At 44.3% G+C, this 22,272-nt stretch overlaps 1 protein-coding gene across 1 annotated transcript in view; it reads right to left on the bottom strand.

Annotated features, from left to right (window-relative positions):
- The window catches only part of STARD9 (StAR related lipid transfer domain containing 9), a 129,464-nt gene that overhangs the window by 37,424 nt on the left and 69,768 nt on the right, over positions 1-22,272 (bottom strand). Inside the window, exons 10-22 of the mRNA XM_080808186.1 lie at positions 17,710-17,777; positions 16,419-16,516; positions 15,800-16,009; positions 15,527-15,624; positions 14,400-14,477; positions 13,918-13,989; positions 11,113-11,292; positions 7,648-7,699; positions 7,194-7,331; positions 6,450-6,532; positions 6,211-6,314; positions 1,119-1,306; positions 180-651 (exon numbers count right to left, since the gene is read on the bottom strand). Coding sequence (XP_080664312.1) covers positions 180-651; positions 1,119-1,306; positions 6,211-6,314; positions 6,450-6,532; positions 7,194-7,331; positions 7,648-7,699; positions 11,113-11,292; positions 13,918-13,989; positions 14,400-14,477; positions 15,527-15,624; positions 15,800-16,009; positions 16,419-16,516; positions 17,710-17,777 — 1,841 coding nt within the window. The remainder of the gene's footprint in view (positions 1-179; positions 652-1,118; positions 1,307-6,210; positions 6,315-6,449; positions 6,533-7,193; positions 7,332-7,647; positions 7,700-11,112; positions 11,293-13,917; positions 13,990-14,399; positions 14,478-15,526; positions 15,625-15,799; positions 16,010-16,418; positions 16,517-17,709; positions 17,778-22,272) is intronic.

The raw sequence follows: 22,272 nt of genomic DNA, 5'->3' as shown, positions 1-22,272 counted from the left end.
AGGGAAAAAGTAGGGAAAAAAAAAAAAAAGAGGGGGGAAAAGTGGTGGGGAAGAGAGGAGTAGGCAAATCTTTCCATTTCAGACTGAGAAACTGAGGCCCTGGGAAGTAAAGAACACCTCCTGAGCAACAAGGCTGTAAACCTCAGTCAATGATCTCAGGTGACCACCGCTGGCCATACCTGTGTAGGTGGGGAAAGTACAGCCTGCAGAGCCTTCGGAGGCTCAAAGAACTGCAACCTGTCCGTCTGCTTCCACATTGAGGCCCTGGTACCATGGCGTCAGTGCTGGGTACTCGGTGTGGGGGCTTTTGGGTGCAGTCATCCTGGATCCGGCACAATGCCGTGGGCCGCTCCAGTCCCTTCTGGGCCTCCAGCAGCCTCTGCTTGCTGATGATTCTCTCTAGCTGGACGAAGGCCTTTCTCCGCCGCCGCCGGATGTCCCGCTGTGCTGCCCGAAGTACTTTCCAGCGCCCAAGTTGCACCTCCCTCTTCTGGCTTCGGACCAGCGGGGATAGTGGAGTCTCAGGATCTGCTTGAAGCCAAGCACCAGGTGGCACACAGGCCTCGAGTTCTTTCTCTGCTACGTGGTCTCGCTGCTGCTGCTGCTGCAAGCCAGCTGGCCAAGTTTCTTCTCTGAAGAGCCACTCCTGGTCTGAGAACCAAAGACATCTGTGAGAGAAAGTCAGCACCTCCCTCCCTGCCCGTGCAGACTAGACTCAGACACCTCTGGCTGTGGCTGGACATTAATGGAGGCAAAGTGCTGGCCAGGGGTGATGTGGCGGGTTGAGAGCTACCCAGTCCCCTTACCACAGGGCTAGGGAAGGAAGCCCCCAGGCCTTAGCACATGCTGGGGCAGGCAACAAAGCATGGATAAATGTGCATGTGAGGAGAGAGCAGGGAACCCATCACTCTGAGGGGCAGTAAGGAAGCTAGCTTCATTATTCTTGCTTCTAGCCCCTCATAAGAGCCTCTGGTTTCTAAAAGCGGGGAGAGAACACCTAATACCAAAGATTCCATCATATCACAAAGAAAACAAAGGAGAGAATACAGAAGGATGTGGAAGCATGAAAATGAAGAGATGAGAAGGTGAAGCAGACATAGTGAGCAGTGGGCACCTACTGTCTTTAATTTGCCGGCTGATGTGCGCCTGGTCCAACTCCAGATCCTGTTTGGCTCTAATCTGTCCTGCTAGGATTCGCTGCCTCAAATCCCCCACGTAGTGCTGCTGCTGAATCTGGGCCCTGTGGGGCGCCTCTCCAGCCCTCAGTGGCTGGTGGTCCTCGTCACTCTGCTCTTCCAGCACTCTCCTATCACAGAGGGGCCGGGGTTACCCAAGTGAAATGCAAACCCAGTTCAGGACAAACCAGTGGCAGTCTAAGCCTTCCTGAGAGCCCTGGATTCAACAGGGCAGAGAGGGCTTTGAACTTCTGGCAACTTGGGACACACAGGCATGCTGTCACAGGCAGTTCATGATGTCACAGTGCAGGAGGTGAGAATGGTCCTTAGACTAGCATATTCTTAGACTGTGAGTTGACCAGAAACACAGGTTCATTCTGGTTAAGGAAAATGACCAGGAAAGCAAAGCAGCTTTAAAAAACACAGACATTTTAGTTAAATCAAGAAGCTTTGTCCTTTAAAAAAAGAATAAAAAACTTAAAACCTGCTGGAAACAAGAGTAGAACAGAAGCTCCAACAAACACTGTGGGAACACAAAGTCTCCTACATGTTCAGAGATTGTGACTCTATCTCCATTTTATGAAACAGAAACCCTCTGTGACCTGGGAGTAGGAGACAGCCAATACAGAGAAGAGAGAATTTATATGCACACCACACCTGTGTGTGTGGCTGGAGACCTGGAGGAGAGCTGGTCTTCACTCAAGGGCGGTTCTCAGTGAATGAGCCCAAGAATAGGGTTCAAGAGTTTTAGACTCTATCATGACTTTCAGAGATACACACTGAAATACTTACTGGTGAAACAGTCTGGGATTTATTTAGACCCAGCCGGGGGAGAACAGGGGAGAGTGGAAAGGGAGTGAGGATATAAATGAAACAAGATTAGCCACGATTTGATGACTGGTTGTGTATTTGGAATTCTCCATAATACAAAGTTTGAAAAGAATTCTAGACTGCAGTCACGCTTTATACTGCAGGTTCCTGTGTGGCATGGGTGAGATACAGTCTTCCTCTGAAGACTGACAGCTTCTACCTGTGTGGCTTTTCCCTTGGTCACACATGGCCTCTCAGGCAAAGACCTCACAGCAGGGTCTCTCCATCCCTGTCATTCGGGTTTCTAAAGGAGCCAACTGCATGGGCCTTCTGGGTCGTAGGAGTAGGGTGTGACTGGGAGGAATTGGGATCCGTCGTGGGCTAACAAAAAAGCCCCAATCTGCTCTCCTTTCACCAGCCCTTAGCCTTCATTCCAGTCCTGGGATGCCATGCCTCTTCAAGGCCCACTTAATGACTTGACACTAGATAGTCTGAGCAGTAGTACTCTAGGGGGTTCATTTACCTGGCTTACATTTACTACTTTGTAGAGCAGAATGAAATCACAGAGGCATATCAAAGCAGAGGTCCATAAATAATAGCCTGTGAGCCAAATGTGGTCCACTAACTGTTTTTGTAAATAAACTGTTACTGGAAAATTCATTCACTTATGTATTATCTAGGCTGCTTGAGTAGCTGCACACAAATTTATGGCCCACAAATACTAAAATACTATCTGGCCCTTTACAAAAAGTTTGCTGCCTCTGTTGTAGAAGAGATTGTGATTTCTTAATGCAGCCTTCAGAGGAGAGTGAAGAATGAATGGAGGAGGGGGAGAGTATGGGTAGGAGGTAGCAATCTCTTCCCTGGGAAGGAGGCTATGAGGTGACTCAATCTACAATGGGTCTGAGGACTTGGGACAGGCCCAGATTATTGAGTATGCTCTGGGGGAAACTGGCGCTGACTGCTATGCCCAAAAGGCCAAATACACACACTGGAATGTACAGAAAAGAGGAAAGGCACCCTTTGTCACATGTGAGGCAAAAGACTAGGGACAGCAATTAGAACAAAAACCAGTTAACACCAAACAGTTAGAAAAGGCTGCTGATGGGAAACATTTTATACATGTATTACTGCTCCAAATTTTGTCTGACCACAGATATGGCTGAATTACAAACATGACCATCAAAGGGTCTGAGAAGAACCCAGCTAAAGTTCAGAACATCAGATGCAAAGAGCAGGAAGGGCATCTTTATTTTTAATTCCCAGATGGTATTCACAACTCCCTCCTCTCCCTGTCTCCTAAATCCTCATATTCACAATTTGCTTCTCCAGAGTAGACAACTCCCTCTACCCCTCCCCCAGCAGCTAGCCAGTCACCTTCTGCAGACCCAGTACAACTTGCTTCCCAGCACCAACAAGACCTGCAAGGGAAAGCTGTTTGGAATGAGCACCAGAGACACAGCACATTCACCCGAGATGCCACATGCCAATAGACTGAAAAATGGCTCCTCTGCTAAGCACATCAGTCAGATGTGCTTTTCCACCCAGAAAACAGGTGGAAAAAAAATACCAACCTTATGTTACACATCTGGGTAGATTATTACTGGTGAGTCTTCAGTTACCTGCCAGCCAAGGACCTCTGTCAGATGACTGCCCTTCATCTTGGGTGGCTCCAGCATCTCCCTGCTGCTTGCTGGACTCCATCACGTCCTCCCGCACCTTCTCTCCCAGCCCTCCCAGCTGCTTCGAGGCCTGACAGCTTCTGCAGCAGAATGTAGCAGTGTGTACTCACTAAGGTGGCAGTGGCAGCAGCAACAGGGTCTCCCAGGCTCTAAGCACTTATCATCAAGCCCCCCAAATTCCAAAGGGGAAAATGCAACAGTTTTCAAGGACAAACTCCTCTCTGGTCTACATCACTACTGCAAAGGGAAAAAAGAGACAGGCTGGCCAATCTCCCCTGGCTCTGGAGTTGGCTCCAGCTTTGCAGGCTCCCCATGAGTGCTCCTCCAGAGAGAAAAATGAGGGAAGAAAATTCCAGGACAAAGAGAGGCTTTAGAGCCCACCCCACCAGAACAGATGAGACTCTCATGGAGACAGAGTCACAAACCCCGTCTGGGAGCCCAGCTGACAAAATGCAGTTTTCTCCTCTCTCCTGGGTTCTCTCCACCAGGCCCCATTCCACCTCACTTCCACCAGGGCCTGACTCACAGATGCTAGCTACTGGAGCTGCGTAGGACCAGCCCAGCCCACAGGCTCCTGGAGCTGGTGCTAAAGACCGGAGGCAGCGAGTGGGAGAGGCCTTGATTCTCCAATCCCTCTCTGTCCTCTCCAAATGAAAGGGTACATTCTTGGTGTTGCTAAAAGGTCATATCAGTGCCCATGGGCTATAGAGCTGAGAAGACTTTAAAAAGGCAGTGTTCTCTAGGGTGGATGGGTCAGCTGGGACAAGGTGGGAGGCATGAAAATGAAAGGGAGGCTGTGTACCTGGGCAGCTCTGCACAAGGGCCTCTAGCCACGGGGCTGGCAGCATCAGGTAGCGGGCAAAGCACTCTGTGTGTACTTGCTCTTTCAATACCTATCACACAGATCTCTTGGAGACAGATGGTGGTATCCTTACTTAGGGTGAGCCAACAGACTTGGAGACTCAGTAACTTGCCCAGAACCACAGCGCTTTTACTTCAGAAAATCAGGACGTCCGGCTGCCTGGGTGGCTCAGTCAGCTGGGTGACTGCCTTCAGCTCAGGTCATGATCCGGGGTCCTGGGATCAAACCACATGTCGGGCTCCATGCTCAGCAGGGAGCCTGCTTCTCCCTCTCCCTCTGCCTGCTACTCTGCCTGTTTGTGTTCTCTGTCTGTCATATAAATAAATAAAATTTCTTAAAAAAAAAAAAAAGAAACTTAGGACGTGATGCAGCTTTATCCAACTCCAATATGACTTTTCAATACCACAGCTCATTAACTTGCAGAGCTGTTCCCTGTATACCTGTGAACTCTGGCAAAGACAGAGCTCCAGTGTATCTTCCCAGCAGAAACCTGACCTAAGACAAGGCCTCCTTTCATGACTGTACTCTGACAAAACAAAAGCTCCAGCTGCCCCTTAATCCACCTTGGCCTTGATACACTCCAGTTGTGTCACCTCTCCCAGCTTCCCTGTCACCCCACAGAGTCCTCTGTCATGCAACACTGGGGCCATCCTGCCTTCAACTCTGCCTCATCCTTTGGTCCTTAGCAGCCCGCACGTGAGGACTTGCCTGCTGTTTATGCTCCCTGCATCACAGCACTTCTGCTCCTATGTCTAATGTCCCTCACCACCAAGGTCAGACCCAAGATTGTCATTAGCTGCCAGCAAATACTCCTGGCCTGAGAACAGAGCAGCTATATCCCTCTCGAAGGCACCAGGGGAAAGGGCCATCAGAACCCCCCAGAGCTCCATGCTCATGATGCTGGGCAGCCTCCCGACACCAGTGGTCTCACAGACACTGAGTCTCCTGCTGGCATTTTCTATAGAACGTCCCCAGGTCAGAGGCTACTTTGACTTACAGGAAAGAAACCGTTTTCCCAGTATCTGACTTATGAGACAGGTAGATCTGGGAAGGGCATTCTATGACTATGAAGAAGAAAAGTGGTTGCCACCAATCACATAGAAAATTCTGACTCCATGCTTCCATGGTCACAATGCAGGCGAAGTGGGTTTGAGAGGGTAGAACCGTGAGATCTTTGCACATTGTTCCAGGAGTTTCTGACCCTCTTATGTGTAGTTCTGGACCCTTGGTATTGAGGGAAAGAAAGGATTCTGAGTCCCACACTCTCTTTAAAAACCTGGAGGAAGCCATAGTCCTGGAAGTTGACACACACTATGAGCTCACAGGCAGTCCAGAATTTAAAGGGGAACACAGGGAGGTAAGTCCAGAAGCAGTTTCAAAGATATGTGTGAACAAGTCACATTCAAATCCTGACAGAAGAAAGCAGCCATAGGAAATATCAAATGATATACTCCTTCCAGTGATGAAGAAAGTTACAATACTGAATAGGAAATGAATGAGGGCCAAGACTGCTTCCTTGCCAAAAACAAGCTAAGCAGCTAGCTCGGTTCCCCTCAGTCACTTGCGCAGGCCTCACTCGAGCTTGGCTACTACACTCACCTCCCTTATCCAGCTCCATGTTGTAAGAGACCAAGAAGTAAGAACAGTAGGTTCCACAGTGGAAGGAGCACATGTTTCTCACCTTTTCTTCCAAAGCAAAGGGCAGAGACCCAACCGGGAGGCGGTGACATCTCCATCCAAGTCCAACCATTCCAAAGAGCCACTGCCACCGACAGCCTCTCCGACCTGGGAACGAGGAAGAAAGCGGTGAGGCTGCTGTCACCACCCCCAACTCAAGAGAACGAGACAAAGCTCAACCTTGTCCCTCAAAAAAGAGAAGCAGGGAGGCTGGCAGCCACCTTGAAACCGCAGCACACTCACCTGCCTTCTCTGCCGCAGGACAGCAGCCTCTGCAGGGTGGTTGAATCGGAACTTCTGTGCTTTCCCCAGGGTTATGACTGCTCCTGTGACAGAGACAGGTAAGAGTTAACCAACAGCTCACATTCTGAGTGTGTATTACAAGTAGGGCGCCCTTCGGGAAGACAAAATCCTGCCCTCAACAAGTTGGTAACTTAGGTCTGAGTCAGTAAGAGTCACTGGATATTGCACAGCATATGTACTGAATTAACAAAATGAAGAGGAGGATTTCTGCTACTCCAACGGAAAGCAAAATGAGTTCCCGGTAGAATAGTGAGGGAATGCTTAACATTAGATTAACAACAGTAGTAATAGTAATAGAGTAACAATAGTAGTAATAGTAATAATGATAATGAGAATTCACTGGGTGCCAAGAACACTGTGAAGAACATCACATGAACTAGCTCATTCAATCCTCACAATAATCCTCTTACGGCTGTTTTACAGATGAGCAAACTGAGGTTCCAAAACTTTTCCAAGGACACAGTTACAAATTTCAGACAGTCCTTCTCCACCCTGGAATCCTGGAATTCAGGCTTCTTTGTTTATGGGAAGAGGATGGTATTAGGAAACTTTCACATCTCTGAGTGCAGAAGCTGGGTGTCCCATCTTTAAAGTCTGCTTCACTGGGCTTTCTGGGTTTGGCCCCTGAAAAAGGTGGGAGTCCATCCCTCTTCCTGATATAAATAGAGTTATAAGCAGTTTTACCTTGGGTCAAACGACAGGAGGCAGTGACCTCCCGGCCATTGACTGTGCAGCGGGCCCCCTGGGCAGGTCGCAGAATGACTACCCCACAGGCACTGGTGATAGTACAGTGGTCTCTCTCAATCCATTGCCCCTGTAGGACTATATAAGAGATGGGGGTCAGTGGGGTGGGGGACAACCCAGGGAAACACCCCTTCTATGAGATAAGAATCCACACCTGGAAGATCTTACATTATGGTAAGAGAGGAAGAGCCACCATCTGAAACCACCCAGACCTGGATCCTCCTGTGGGTCTCCTCCTATCATGTCCCTGACCCACAACCACAATGCTGAAGCAAAACAGGGACAGCCCCTTGATCTTCAAAGATTCCTCCTCTCAGGTTCCTCTAAAGAGACTGTTCAGGCATGAGTCATGAGTACCTGCCACAGAGTCAGACCCAAATGTTCTATCACTTACCAATGTCCTGTTCCTGGTCTGAGTCAATCCTTCCTATTTTTGTTGTCCCCTCCTAAAGGAAAAAACAAATCTTTTTAAACAAGAATCAAAAGGGACACAGTCTGCCCCCAAAGCAGAATCCACCTGTTGGAGTGTTATCACTGTCTTCCCACGCCACTCTGGCATTTCCCACACCAGTTCTCAACTTTGGTCCAGGCTGTTCTGACTGCCCTGCCCACTCACTGCAGCCCAGGAAGCCTCTGAGAAGGCGGGGGGGGGGGGGGCATATAAAAAAGCAGCACCAGCTCTTTGCAAAGTCAACAAGTATTGGCAAACTCCCTTCTGTCCCACAGCCTGATGTTAGGGAATAGCCATGACCATTGGTCAGAGATTCTCTAGTCTGAGGAAGTGGGCACACAGGCAGAACTCTCCTCCAGGGACTAAGGTTGGTGTGGTTTAAGTTTAGTCCATTTAATCTCAAAGAGGCACATGTTCTATGAAGATGTATGGCAGCACAGGATTTTTACCTTCTTGGTCAATAGATGAAGTTCGACAGACACCAGATTCTAAGAAGGGTAAAACACAAATAGGAGAAAAGCATATCTAGAACCAAAAAGGACTGGAAGAGTATACGAGAGGAAGGGAAACTGAAGTTAGCATAAACGAATCACTGGGTTAGTAGAAGACAGGCCTTCTGGCCCTTGGATTATGGTAATTCTTTTAAGAATACATGCCTTGGGGCGCCTGGGTGGCTCAGTGGGTTAAAGCTTCTGCCTTCGGCTCAGGTCATGATCCCAGGGTCCTGGGATCGAGCCCCGCATCGGGCTCTCTGCTCAGCAGGGAGCCTGCTTCCTCCTCTCTCTCTCTGCCTGCCTCTCTGCCTACTTGTAATCTCTGTCTGTCAAATAATTAAATAAATAAATCTTTAAAAAAAAAAAAAAAGAATACATGCCTCTGTTTGTGAAAGGCAACAACATGACAAATGCTGAGTTTAGATACATGTTTATCATGTACTTAATAACCAGTCACTATGTCCCAGGCATTGCGCTGAGTGCTTTATAGACATCTCTTATTTAATCCTGAAACAACCTAAAATAGTTATTATCCCCCTTTTTATACATGAAGAATCTGAAGCTGATGGGGAAAGTTGCCCATGGAACCCATATACTAAATAGGAGAGCCATGGCTAGAATTGACGTTTCTCTGGGCCTGAGCCCATGTTTGTCCATCCTCACCATACCACCACCTCCCTGGTAGCTGATGTTTTTGAAGTGACCAGAGAGTTCCCCACTAGGCTTCACCGTTAGTAGTCAGAAGTGGGCGGTCCCTGCAGCTCCCCCAAAATAGCTGGTGTAAAGGCAGTTTCCTTGAAGAAATGAACGAGACTCTGACCTTACTGGGCTTGCACATGCAGACAACCCAAGCCCCACCTTTTCTGCTCAGCCACTGAGGACCACACAAACAAATGGACGCTGGCCCCTACAAACACCACGAAACAAAACTGAGGAAAAGGGGTTAAGACCCCTCCTACCAGTTCATGGTCAGCCCTGATGATGAAATGCATTCCTTACAAAAAGATAAGGTCACAGCCTATCACAACTCCTACATCTACAAGGCAGAACCATCACAAATCTCAACGGCATTCTCATTTCACAAGGACTTAGTTGATGCCTGTGCTTGCTGCCCCCTCTGCTTATTTATGCAGGTAGAATTAACGGCACAGGGCAGTTATGAGAATGAAGTCCAGGATACCACTAACCTGCGCTCTACCCCCACTTCCCTCTGTCCTCTTCCCACCCAAGGTACTTCCCAAGGTGACCAAAGGGAAAAGAGCTTCCTGGGCATTGCTAGGGATTAGTTCCGTGTCTGTAACCAAGACAGCAATGCAAACAAACACACAGAGAATCTTGAGCAATTACTGCTATACCATTGCCCAAACCAGGATCTAAACAAACAAAAAGGGACAAACTGGGTACAAAAAATGCAGAAATGCCAGGATTAGAACTAGACTGAACCCTCACCCTTCAGGTTCACTGGAAATGCATCCAGGAGGGGTCACCACCCTCAGCGCACACAGACTCTGCCGTGAAAACCAGCGCTCCTACCTATCTCTTGCCTGATTCAATCTCAGTCCTGTCCTTTAACCCTCTGATGCCACCCTGAGCTCTACCACTTGAATTCTAGCTTCATCTGCTCGCTCCACATCCAACCAATACAGCAGATCAGTTCTACTCAAACAGTAACCGTTTTAATCCACCTGGTCTTTTCCTAACCTCCAACCTCTCCCCTTCGTTCCGCTTAATAGAAGAATTGATAGCCTTTGGTATTTAGATCTGTTTTTTAGGTAACAGCCACTTCTGCCTGAGGCATTTTCCTGAGCTAATTTACATTCACTGTATTGAAAATGAGCTACTTGAACTTTCTGAGAGGCTTGGTGCCCGGTAAGGACCCTGAGGGCTTATCCTAAAATGAGCTCTCTTACCATCTCACTACCAGATACACTACAGCGTTAGGAGACTGATTTCTCCAGGGGTAAGAGCAGCATTATGTATTCCCCATAAACTCTGTTCCTTTCAATTGGCAGCTGGGGGCAATTCGGAGAATAAAGATTGGATTTGCAGTGAGCATAGGGATTTTGGCCACATAAAGTACGTTCTGCCAACCACAGGGACTGTCCTTCTATGGAGACACAAATATTTTGATAAGGACAGGATATGACGTACCTATCACTGGGGACTGACTCTCAAAATGCTTCATTTAGAAATGGTGACCTGCCTCTATGTGGCAAAGAACCAGGTGATCCAGGCCTTGGAAGGCAGGAGCTTCATTCCCTTGTTCTATATGGCTGGTGGTGTGCCCTCCCCCACCGTGCTGGCCCACCAGCTCTTTGGGCTCTCCCTCATGCTTTCTGCGTCTACTTTCATTCTCCTCTCTTCTTTCCCTGGTAAACCTAGTAATGGAGAAGCAGGAGGTGCACTTTTTGTTGACTTGACAGTTGAGAAGTGGGGAGGTGTTAGAAGGAAACTGTTTCAGATCTTGATTTCCCCCTGTAGCCTCTGAAAGCTGTCTGTGAGCAGCCTGGATGTTCAGAGCTCAAGAGTGCCCATGGGATTTTGAGGTTAGGATTTCACTTCCATGCCTGCACTCTTATGCTTCGGGAAGCCAGAAAAGGAATATAAGCAGCATCTTTCTTACTTTAAAATGAGGAGATTAAATCACAGAGAATGAAAGTAAGTTGTATAAGAGCAGCAGTGGCAGCCACAGAAAAACAAATAATTATTCTGATTTCCAGTCTTCTGCTCTAATTGTACAAATGCAAGTGAATCATAATTGGTTGGCTAAACCAGTTTCCTGAGGGCAAACCTGAAGGCAGCTTTGTGGCAACTGGCTCAATTCACAGATGTGTAGCTGCTGCCCTTGACTTCTCCCTTTTTGACCTCTGGGACCAGTGGCTCAGGAAAAGACGGAATGCACCAGCCTGCTCACCTTGAGGTGATAGAGCACGACACCTGTGCTGAGTACGTCGTCTTCCAAGGCCATTAGATGGGGCAGGCTGGAGTCAATGACCACACCAGCCCTCCTCCTGTTGATGTCCACTCTGTAATGTTCCACGAGGGCCTTCCATTCGTTCCACTTCTGGGTCCAGTCTTTAGTCAGCTGGTCTATCTGCAGAGATGGAGGAGGTGGTTTTAGGCACCCTGCCCGTGGAGCAGACTTAAGGTCAGAAACCATCCTGGCTTGATTCCTCATGGCATTCCTTCCTCACTTTCCTCACTGTTACAATTCAAAGCTCCACAGAGGCCATTGCACCTCCTCTGTGATTTGTTTTCTAATATCTCTCCAATAAGCAAGTGTTACTTTTATAAATAGAAACTCCCTCAGTAAATGTTATTTTTTTTTTTAAATATTTTATTTATTTATTTGACAGAGAGAGATCACAGTAGACAGAGAGGCAGAGAGAGAAGCAGGCTCTCTGCTGAGCAGAGAGCCCGATGCGGGACTCGATCCCAGGACTCTGAGATCATGACCTGAGCCGAAGGCAGCGGCTTAACCCACTGAGCCACCCAGGCGCCCAGTAAATGTTATTTTTAAAGTTTTCGGCAAAAAGCGTGTATTGTTTCTATAAATGAACAAAAATGCCATAATTTTTTTTTATTGAGATGTTAGTTATATGTTTATAATTCCCCTTTCCCTATTCCTCTTCTGTGTGATCCATACTGTGAGATCAAGTTCCACATCGGACTCCATAGTGGGCGTGGAGCCTGCTTAAGAGTCTCTCTCTCCCTCTGCTTCTATCCACCCCCTTAAAAAAATAGATGATGGAGATAGATAGATAGATAGACAGATAGATAGGTAGATATAATACAGCAAGTTACAGGCCTTAAGATAAGGCCACCTGGGGAACGTGAATGAACAATGTGTAACATAAGGTGCTTTTCTCTTCTTTTGGTGGAAATGGATGCCCAAGCAGCAGAGTTATCCTGGGAATGGAAGAACTGAGGAAGCAGGAAAAGGACCTGAAAGACTAAGTACTTCTCTCGTAAAAGGGATACTTGAGAAAAAACAAAGTATGTCAAGTTTAGGTACAAGTATTTTACATACCCCAGAAATGTTATTTTTAATGTTATACTCACTGAGTTGAAGTTTGCAAAGAATGAGACTACAGGGTACGCATGAAGGGCTGAGTTGGATGAGGACCTGGCAAAGGTGAGCAGCAAGGCAAAGCACTCTGGCTTACAGTTTAGCCTGCCTGCTCAACCTGGAGGTACCACTGAACACACCTCCCCTTCTGGCTGGCTTTCATCACCTACCTCCCTTACTGCCTAAGGTCAAAGGCCAGCAAGTGGCAGATTCAAATCCAGATCTGCCAGAATGTATAATGTAAAACTGCTAATGAGCTTGGAATGATTTTGACTCTGTACTTCATCTTTTATGTATACGGGAGTGGTATTTTCCTTTTTCTTTCTTTTTTTTTAAATTTATTTTTTCAGTGTTCCAAGATTCATTGTTTAGGTACCACACTCAGTGCTCCATGCAATACATGCCCTCCTTAACGCCCATCACCAGGTTCATCCATCCCCCCACCCCCTCCCTTCCAAAACCCTGTTTGTTTTTTCTGAACCAAAAATCAGAATGTATATTTAAGCATAGAATTTTTGAGAAATGTCTGGATATGTGATGTAGTCCTAACGTTTAGTTTGGGTAACAAAATACTGACATAGCCAGGATACTTTATAATGTATAATGATGGTGCAACAGAATACTGGGAATTGGGACATTTGGGTTGTGGTATCTAAATGTAACCTGTCACCAAATAATGCCTGCATTTCTTCCTTGTAAGTGTCTCCAGAAATCACCATTTAATCTAACCTTCCCAGATGTCTTGTCCTCACCTTCATGGAGTCACAAAATTAGTCTCTTTCCTGGTTGATCTCTGTGCTTCCAATTCATCCTACACACAACTGTCATATTAATTGCCCAAGATACACCTTTATTATGTCACCAACCTGGTTCAAGAAGCCATGATTAATATTGTGAATGTCAAGTTCAAACCTCCTAAACTGGCCCTAACCTCACCTCTACTACTCTCTGCCATAAGTATGTATTCTTGTCTGCTCAGTCTTCCTCACATTGTGGGCTTCCACATGGCCACCCACATCAGTTCATTCTTCCAGTTCCAGGGTCTTGCTGAGATTATTCCACCCTCACCCCAAATTCCTAACCCTTTCTTCCTATCTAACACACTCTACCAATCTTTCAAGGTCTAGTTCAAGTTCTCTAGCCTTCAGCCACATTACTGTGATGCTGGCCCTGAAAATTCCAAGCCATAATGATTTCTTCCTTCCTTAAGCTCTTTTTATACAACTGATGTAGTTCATTACATTTAACCATTCTCTAAATGTGTTTCCAAATAGAGTGCAAGCCACCTGTGGGAAGGAACTTCTTTTTCTCTCTTGAAGCATCATGCTGAACACCTATTTGGTGCTCAGTGAATACATGTCAGTCAGTTGATTTACTGACTGGAAAATAATTTTTTTCCTAGGCTACTGTCCCTAGCCAAAGGAAGTTATCATGAACCCCTAAGAGAACAAAACAAAGAAAGCCAGTTACCAGCCCCTAAGGTAAACTCATTCTCCACTCAAAGCTCAGTGAATACCAAAACTGTCTCTAAACTAGATAGAACCTCTCTGTCCTCACAAGGGAGCAGCCATGACTCAGGAATAATGGAGGGAGAGGAGATCTACTACCAAGGTAATACAAAGCATAACTCAGTCCACCCAATTCGCCCACCTTCAATTCATTCTGGAGAACCAGCTCCTTCAGATTCTCATCCTTTTCCTCATTCAATGGACAGTAGTTTCTCTGCATAAAGAGAGAGATGTGCGATGTGGGTCTCATCCTTATTCTTATGAAGGAAGAGAGGGGCAGATAAAGACTTTATCATTAAAATCAGAAACAAATCAGAAGCTTAAATACTGGGGATCATATTAGTACAAAGAAAAAAAATTCAAAGAAATTTTTCTGGAGGGCCCTATTCCCTGAATCCACCTACACACAGAAGGAGGGCCATTTAGGCAAATGCCCTTTGGAAAACAAAGATGATATAGTGGGGATGCCCACCCCATCTGAAACTACTCAGGTAATCCTGAGTAGTTCCTGCCTCTGTTCTACAAGTGTTCCTTAATTGAAAACATGGAATGCAGCAGGGCTCAGATTCTATGCAGAAGAAAAGCAGGTTTGGGGGAACAGAAAAGTTCTGACTGCCAGAATACCAGTTCGAAGCTCAGCAGCATGGCTTTGAGTCTTCCAATCTCCTCCCTGAGTTCTCTGATCAGTTTTATATTTGCATCCTGAAACACAAAGAACTTGGTTTCACAAAGACTGATATCAGGCCCCCAAAAGCTCTAAGATGCTACACAGAAATAGTTTGGAAAAAGTGGTTTATTACTTTGGAGTAACTTCTGAGGCAGTCTTCTCAAAGTATGGTCCCAGAACCACATCACCTCCACCTACGAACTTGTTAGAAATGCAAATTCTGCACCCACAACGTACTTAATCAGAAACTCTTGAGGGCTCGGGCCCAGCTGTGGTGTAACCAACCCTCCAGGAGGTGATGCCGATACACACTCAAGTATGAGAACCGCTGCCCTTGAGCAGGAGGTTGACGGGTAACACAAGTGCCAGCGCACGTGTGGGTAGTAGATGCTCATCTTCCTGCAGTGCAACTACACTTAGTACCTACCTAATCACACGGCCCTTTAAAACAGTCCACAGACGGGCTATATAGGCCTGGCCACCAGTTTGTGATCCCTGCCTTGAAACTCTTTGCTGAAATTGCAACGCATATAAGGAATTTTTAAAAGTTTCTCACTATTACTCAACTTTTCAAAATGAGTAAGTTCCTTATATGCCCCTTTTAGCCTGAAACAGAGAATTCACTGCAGTTTGCACAGAAATAAATAAAATACAACCATACATCCACATAAACTCAAAATAAAAGCAGAAAACACAGAAAATTTTAAGTGATCTCCCTTAGGGTGGCAGTGGTACACCAGAGATCTTAAAAGGAATGGTCTCAGAGAAATACCTAAAATAATTTAAAAAGGCAACTGAATGAAGTCAGTAGAGATATGAGAGAAGGGTATGACACTGAAAGAAAGAATTCCGCTCTGTCTTCATTTGGCAAAGTCGGGCAAGTTGGAGTGAGGGTAAAGGGAGAGAAAAAAAGAAAGAAAGAAGGAAAGATAGGAGGAGGGAAGGAAGGAAAGAAGGGAGGAAGGAAAGAAAAGAGAGAAAGAGAGAGAGAGAGGAAGGAAGGAAGAAATTAATTTTAAAAATGAGAGACTAAAAGAAGTTAGTGTAAATGATACCAGACCAAGACTTCAAATGAAGGTCTCACCTCATTTACCCGTGGCTTGTTGATGATATGTTTGGCATTGGATGCATATCTCAGGGTGCTCATGGTCTCACTGTAGCAAGTGTGTGCAGGAGACACAGCTGAGGTAGAAGGAGAAAGTTAGAAACCACGCCAAGCCCTTCCAACCCAGCCTGTAACCATGTGCCTTACTGCTACCGTCCATGCTATATTATGAGACCCTTAACGAAAGGGGTGGTCACGGCCCTTTCTCTGAGACAGAGTACTAGTCCCAACAAGCTCTAGCATCCTACTCACTAGCAACCATGATAGTTTTGGAGTTGCCTCCAAGACTGTCCTTCAGCAGCCAGGTCAACACGGAGTCCCGGTACGGGATGTAAGACTGCCTCCGTGAGGGCCCCACTCCACTGCCGGTCCCGGACGGAGAGCTAGGGATCCCACTGTCACCACCATCACTGGCTGCACTGTTGAGGCTCTGGCAGCTGCTAAATGCTTGAGAATTCTGGGCTTTAAAGACAACAAAATAATAAAAGTGGAAGAAGAAAGGAATTGTGAAACACGTGCATTAAAACAATGGCTGAAGAACACAAATTTAAGTATCACACTTTGTAATCCCTCTCTGCATGACAGAATAGTACAAATTTCAATCCTGAATTAGCCTTTGGACTCAGAACACAGACTATCTGACCCACATGATTTTTCAGTCTTCCTTCTTCTTGAAATGAGAGGGTTGGGATGATGACCACACAGTGTTCTCAAGTGCAGACAAAGAATATCCATTTTTATGGCCTCAGTCAGGAGGTAACTTTATAAAAAGAACCTTGTAAATGTCTATCCCATTTTCATAAAATGAAAATATGTGAGCTATTTTCCAGAGTCTCCCTCCCACTCTGATAATCGTCTATCAGCAAAATACCTAAGGTAGAGATGACAATTCCCAGAGTCACAAGAGACTTGTTGATATTGGCTCCTTCAGTAATGCGGTCCTTACAGTAACTGGGATCTGCTCTTTCACTGAAACAGTCAATGAAAAAAAAAAATAAAAGCAAAGAAGAAGACACTATCCTTGAAATGCTGTTGAAAGACACTATCCATTATGCTGTACATTATATTAAAAGCCCACATGAAAAAAAAAAATAAAAGCCCACATGATAAATTCTTTTTAGAATTCACTACCAGGAAAAGTATTACCATCTTGTAATAAACTGGCATTTCCTTCACTTCTTGGGCAATGGAAATCAAATTGTTCATTATCTTTTTTTTATTTTGGCTGCCAGAGCACTTTTAGCTAACTGTAATGCTCATTTACAGTAATGATATTAGCATCAATATGCCCAACCTTTGTTTTAATTTCATCTATTAATGGCCTTATGGTATCTGTGTCATTATCTGTCAACTGTCTTAAATTCCTTTTTTAAGTCAATGGGAAATATTAAAGAGTCATACTTCCAGATGCCAGACACAGTTTCTTCCAGATAGCCCTTCATTTTTTCCCCCCAAAATGCCAGAGTTGCAGCTGACAGAGACAATACTTCATTTTTAAGGGAATGATGTACCATATTAATAATTTAGTAGTTTTAAAATAAGAAAATTTGCTCTATCTCATCTCACACTTTTTTTGTGACATCTCCAAGACTTTCTTCTTTCTGGATATACATGTGACTACAATTCATGCTTTCTTCTAATACTTAGAAGATCATATCTTCTCCTCAATGACACAGTATTTTTAAAAGCTTTCTTTCCTTTTTTTTTTTTCCAGTAACACACAGGCACACAATCAATATTAAGACAGAGAAAAAAAAGTGTATTAACTCAGTTACTTCCATTTAGAGCAGTGTTTTTTGATCTTCGCTATACACTGGAATCACCTGGGGAGTGTAAAAAATTACAGATCTCTGCACTGCCTCTGAGCTCACTAATAATGCCAGTTATTTGATCAGAGGTGAAACCAAGGCAGAGAATTTTTTAAAGGCCCAGGTGATTTTAATAGGCAGCTAAGATTTAGAACCCTTGACATAGATTTTTTTAGCCCCTGGAAAACTATAATTTCTTAACATAGCATTAAAAAAAATCTTTTTTTTTTTTGTCATTTTCTCAGGATGATTGAAATGTGAAAAAGGATGGAACAAGTTTATTCCTTGTAAAATGGGCAAGAACAAGGTCATTGCCAAGGGATTAATTCCCCTTGGCTTTGAAATCCTAATTACCTGCCTGCTAGGTCCACAAGGTTGATCTTGCTAGCAATTTCAGAGGGGAGGTTGTTCTCCAGGATTGCCTAAGGGAGAAAACACATTTAAAGCTTGTCATTTGGAAGACAGTGTTTCCCCCCTCCCCCACCTTAGACGCCCTCCTAAACAAGGTGATATTCTGGACTTTTAGCCAAATCACTCAAGAAATCTGTATTTGAATGTGCCCTGAACCAGATGAGCTCTCAAAGTCTGATAACTCAATCAGTAAGCCCCGAGTTCCTATTTCATTAAAAATATAAGCAGGACTTCCATACAGTAAATCCCCACAAGGTCTTATGAGCACAATTTTCAGAGGTACCAGAAATTTTAATATGATTTAGCAGGCAAATGCTCAACTCCCCTCTTGGGGGCTCTCATCAGTAGAGATCTGCAGCAGGTGTGGGGCCCCTGACAGTGTTTGTCTCTCCTTAACTGGAGTCACAGCATGTTAACTCACCAGGGCAAGCACTCTACCTATGTTCTCTACTCAGGCATCCAGCCCTCAAGACCAAAACCATTTTTCCTTTTTTCAAAAGAAATTAAGTGTGGGGTTTTGTTGTTTCATTTTATTGTGCATCCATCACCAAAATCCAGTTTTAAAACATTTCCAACAATCCCCTAAATTCCCTCAAGTCAGTTTGAAATCAAGCTCCACTCCCATCCCTATGCCTAGGCAACCACTCATCAACTTTCTATATAAAATGTGTCTTCTCAGGATATCTCATACAAATGGAATCACACAAGGTCTGGCTTCTTTCACTGCTTAATTATTTTGAGATTCATCCATAGTGTGGCGTGCGTGTATCAAGAGTTCACTCCTTTTTTATCGCTGAATTGTATTCCATTGTATGAATATACCAGGTTTATTTATCCATTCACCTATTCATGGACATTTGGGTTGTTTCCAGCTTTGAGCAATTACAAATAATGCTGCCATGAATATTTGAGTACAAGTCTCTATATGGACATACCATTTCTTTTCTCTTGGGAAAAATAGCTAGGTGTGGTTTTAGATTATAAGGTAGATATATGTTTAAATTGTTAAATTCTCTTCCAAAGTTGTATCACTTTACATTCCAACTGGTAATACAGTGGATGAGAACTCCAGCTCCTACATATCAGGCCACGAATTAGTATAATCACTCTTTTAAATTGTAGCTGTTTTAAAAAGCAGATAGCGGTGTCTCATTTAATTTGCACTCCCTTAATGTTTAGTGATTTTTGCATCTTTTCAAGTGCTTAATTGCCATCTGAAACTTTCTTTACTTAAGTGTTGATTTAAAACTTTTGTCCACTGTTTTGAGTTGCTTTCTTACTATTGATATAGTTCTATATATAGTGGATACAAGTCCTTTATCAGATATGTTTTACATATACATTTTCCCTATCTGAGATTTTTCTTCTTATTCTCTTAATAACGTCTTTTAAAGAAAAGTTTTAAATTTTGACCAATGGTAAATTTCAACTTGTTCTTTTGTTCAATTTGTGTTTTTAGTGCCACATCAGAAAAACCTTTGCCTAATCCAGTATCACAAAAGTTCTCCCAAGTTATCTTCAAGTTTAATAGTTTCAGGCTTTACATTTATGTCTATGATCTAGTTGGGAGTTAATTTTTAGATAAAGTCAAGGTATGGGTCAAAGTTGTTCTATTTGGGAGAGGGGTTTGTTTTTTCTTTTAACGTATGGATATCCACTTGTCCTACCAGCATTTGTTGAAAAGATTACATTCTGCACTGAATTGCCTTTGCAAGTTTGTGAAAAATACTTGCCTGTATATATACAGGTTTATTTTGGACTCTCTTCAGTTCCGTGGATCTATTTGTCTATCTTAACGTTAATGTCACACTATTTTGATTAGCCTTTTATTTTTGCCTTAAAAATCATTGTATTAGGGGCACCTGGGTGGCTCAGTGGGTTAAGCCTCTGCCTTTGGCTCAGGTCATGGTCTCAGGGTCCTGGGATTGAGCCCTTCATCGGGCTCTCTGCTCAGCAGGGAGCCTGCTTCCCCCCTCCCCTTTACCTGCCTCTCTGCCTATTTGTGATCTCTCTCTCTCTCTCTCTGTCAAATAAATAAATAAATAAATTGAAAATAATAATAATATTAACTTAATTCCTATAAATATAGAAAGTTTACTGCAATATATCTTCTTTTCCTCTTCATTCCTTTGTGCTTAGTGTATTATGTATGACAATGTATATATATGTGATGTATGTAACACAGCACTATAACTTTTCTTTTTTTTTAGGATTTTATTTATTTATTTACTTGAGAGAGAGACAGTGAGAGCCTGAGAGGGGAGAAGGTCAGAGGGAGAAGCAGATTCTCCATGGAGCTGGGAGCCCGATGTGGGACTTGATCCCAGGACTCTGGGATCATGACCCAAGCCAAAGGTCATTTTGTCTTTCTTTTTTTTTTTTTAAAGATTTTGTTTATTTATTTGACAGACAAGAGACAGATCACAAGTAGACAGAGAGGCAGGCAGAGAGAGAGGGGGGGAAGCAGGCTCCCTGCCAAGCAGAGAGCCCGATGCGGGGCTCGATCCCAGGACCCTGAGATCACGACCTGAGCCGAAGGCAGAGGCTTAACCCACTGAGCCACCCAGGCGCCCCCATTTTGTCTTTCAACAATTGACTGTGATGTGTCTAGGTATGGATCTTTTTATGTTTATTTTACTTGGAGTTCTTAAAATATTTGTATCTGTACACTAATGATTTTCAACAACTTTGGAATTTTTTTGGCCACTATTTTTTGAATTTTTCTTATGCCTATTTTCTCTTCTCTTTCTGGGATCCCCATTACATTTATGTTAACACAACTGCTGTGTGTTAACAGGTCTGTGAGGCTCTGTAAAATTTTTTTTTGAAGATTTTTACTCACTTGACAGAGAGACAGAAAGAAAGGGAACACAAGCAGGGAGAGTGGGAGAGGGAGAGGGACAAGCAGACTCCCTGCTGAGCAAGGAGCCAGATGTGGGACTCGATCCCAGGACTCTGGGATCATGACCTGAGCCGAAGGCAGATGTTTAACAACTCAGCCACCCAGGCACCCAACTCTACATTTTTCTTTAGTCTTTTTACTCTCTCTTCTTCAAACTGAATGATTTATTTATTTATTTATTTATTTTTAAAGATTTTATCTATCTATCTATCTAAGGAGAGAGAGAGCACAAGCAGGGGGAGTGGTAGGTAGAGCAGGCTGAGGGAAAAGCAGGCTCCCCACTGAGCAAGAAGCCCGATACAGGACTTCATCCTAAGCATTCGTTTAACCAACTGAGCCACCAAGGTGTCCCCAAATTGGATGATTTCTATTTGTCTATATTCAAGTTAGCTAGTTCTTCTGCCATTCTCCTATCTGCTCAAGTCCCATGACTTTTTTGTTTCAGTTATTGTACACTTCAATTCCAGGACCCCAACCCTATTTTATCTAACAATTTCTATGATTTTATTGAAATTCTGTGGAGTCACTGGCATCACTTTTTCCTTTAATTCATTAAATATGGTTTCCTTCAGCTCCTTGAACATATTTATATCAGTTGCTTTGAAGTCTTTGTATGCTAAATCAAACATCTGGAGCACTTAGAATCAGTTTCTACTGACTGTTTCCCCTCCCTCCACGACCATGGGTTGTACTTTCTTATTTCCTTTTGCATGTCTAATAATTTTTGGTTGAAAACTAGACATTTTAGATAACATATTGTAACAACTCTGAATTCTGAATTTTTCTATCTTGAGGGTCGTAGTGGTTGTTTGGTTTCTCTGGTAACTTCCCTGGGCTAAAAATTTCTAAATTCTGCTTCTAGCAATATGTAGCCAGAGGACTCTGTTCAGGTTTTTTCCTTTAATTGTTTTTAATTCTAAGCTTGGCCTTTAGGGGGCCACCCTCTGTCTGCATAGGTAAGTGTACAGCAAAAGACTGGTCAGAAGTTAAAATCAAACACCTTGAGCCAATAAGATCTCTATTCTTTGTTGATGGATCTATGTGTGGGCTGGGGAATGCATTAAAAATTCAGTTCTAGGGGGCGCCTGGGTGGCTCAGTGGGTTAAGCCGCTGCCTTCAGCTCAGGTCATGATCTCAGGGTCCTGGGATCGAGGTCCGCATTGGGCTCTCTGCTCAGCAGGGAGCCTGCTTCCCTCTCTCTCTGCCTGCCTCTCTGCCTACTGTGATCTCTCTCTATCAAATAAATAAATAAAATCTTAAAAAAAAAATTCAGTTCTAGGTTTAAGTTCTGCTCAGTACAGGATATGTGAAGATCTTATTAAACCCACTATGGCTGCACCATTTTCCAGAACTTCCTATTAAATCCCCAGTTAATCTGCCAGTTCGTTTCTTGCCTAAAACAGACTAACAATCTCAGGCTAATGGAGTCACTGATTTTCTTGTTAGCTTGCCACCAAGAGCACCATTCTGACAATAGTCCAAATCAAGTGAACTCCTCTAGCAGTGGTAGCAACAAAGTTGCTGGTTTTCACTGCCTTCCATTCTCTGATTGAACTACCTCACTTACAGAGACAGGTAGGGATGGGAACAGCCCAAGGCAATAC

The sequence above is a fragment of the Martes martes genome (genome assembly GCF_963455335.1).
Source record: "Martes martes genome assembly, chromosome: 7".
Classification (NCBI taxonomy): Eukaryota; Metazoa; Chordata; class Mammalia; order Carnivora; family Mustelidae; genus Martes; species Martes martes.
The sequence above is the reverse complement of the archived record's forward strand: the minus strand, read 5'-3'. Positions and strand labels throughout refer to the sequence as shown.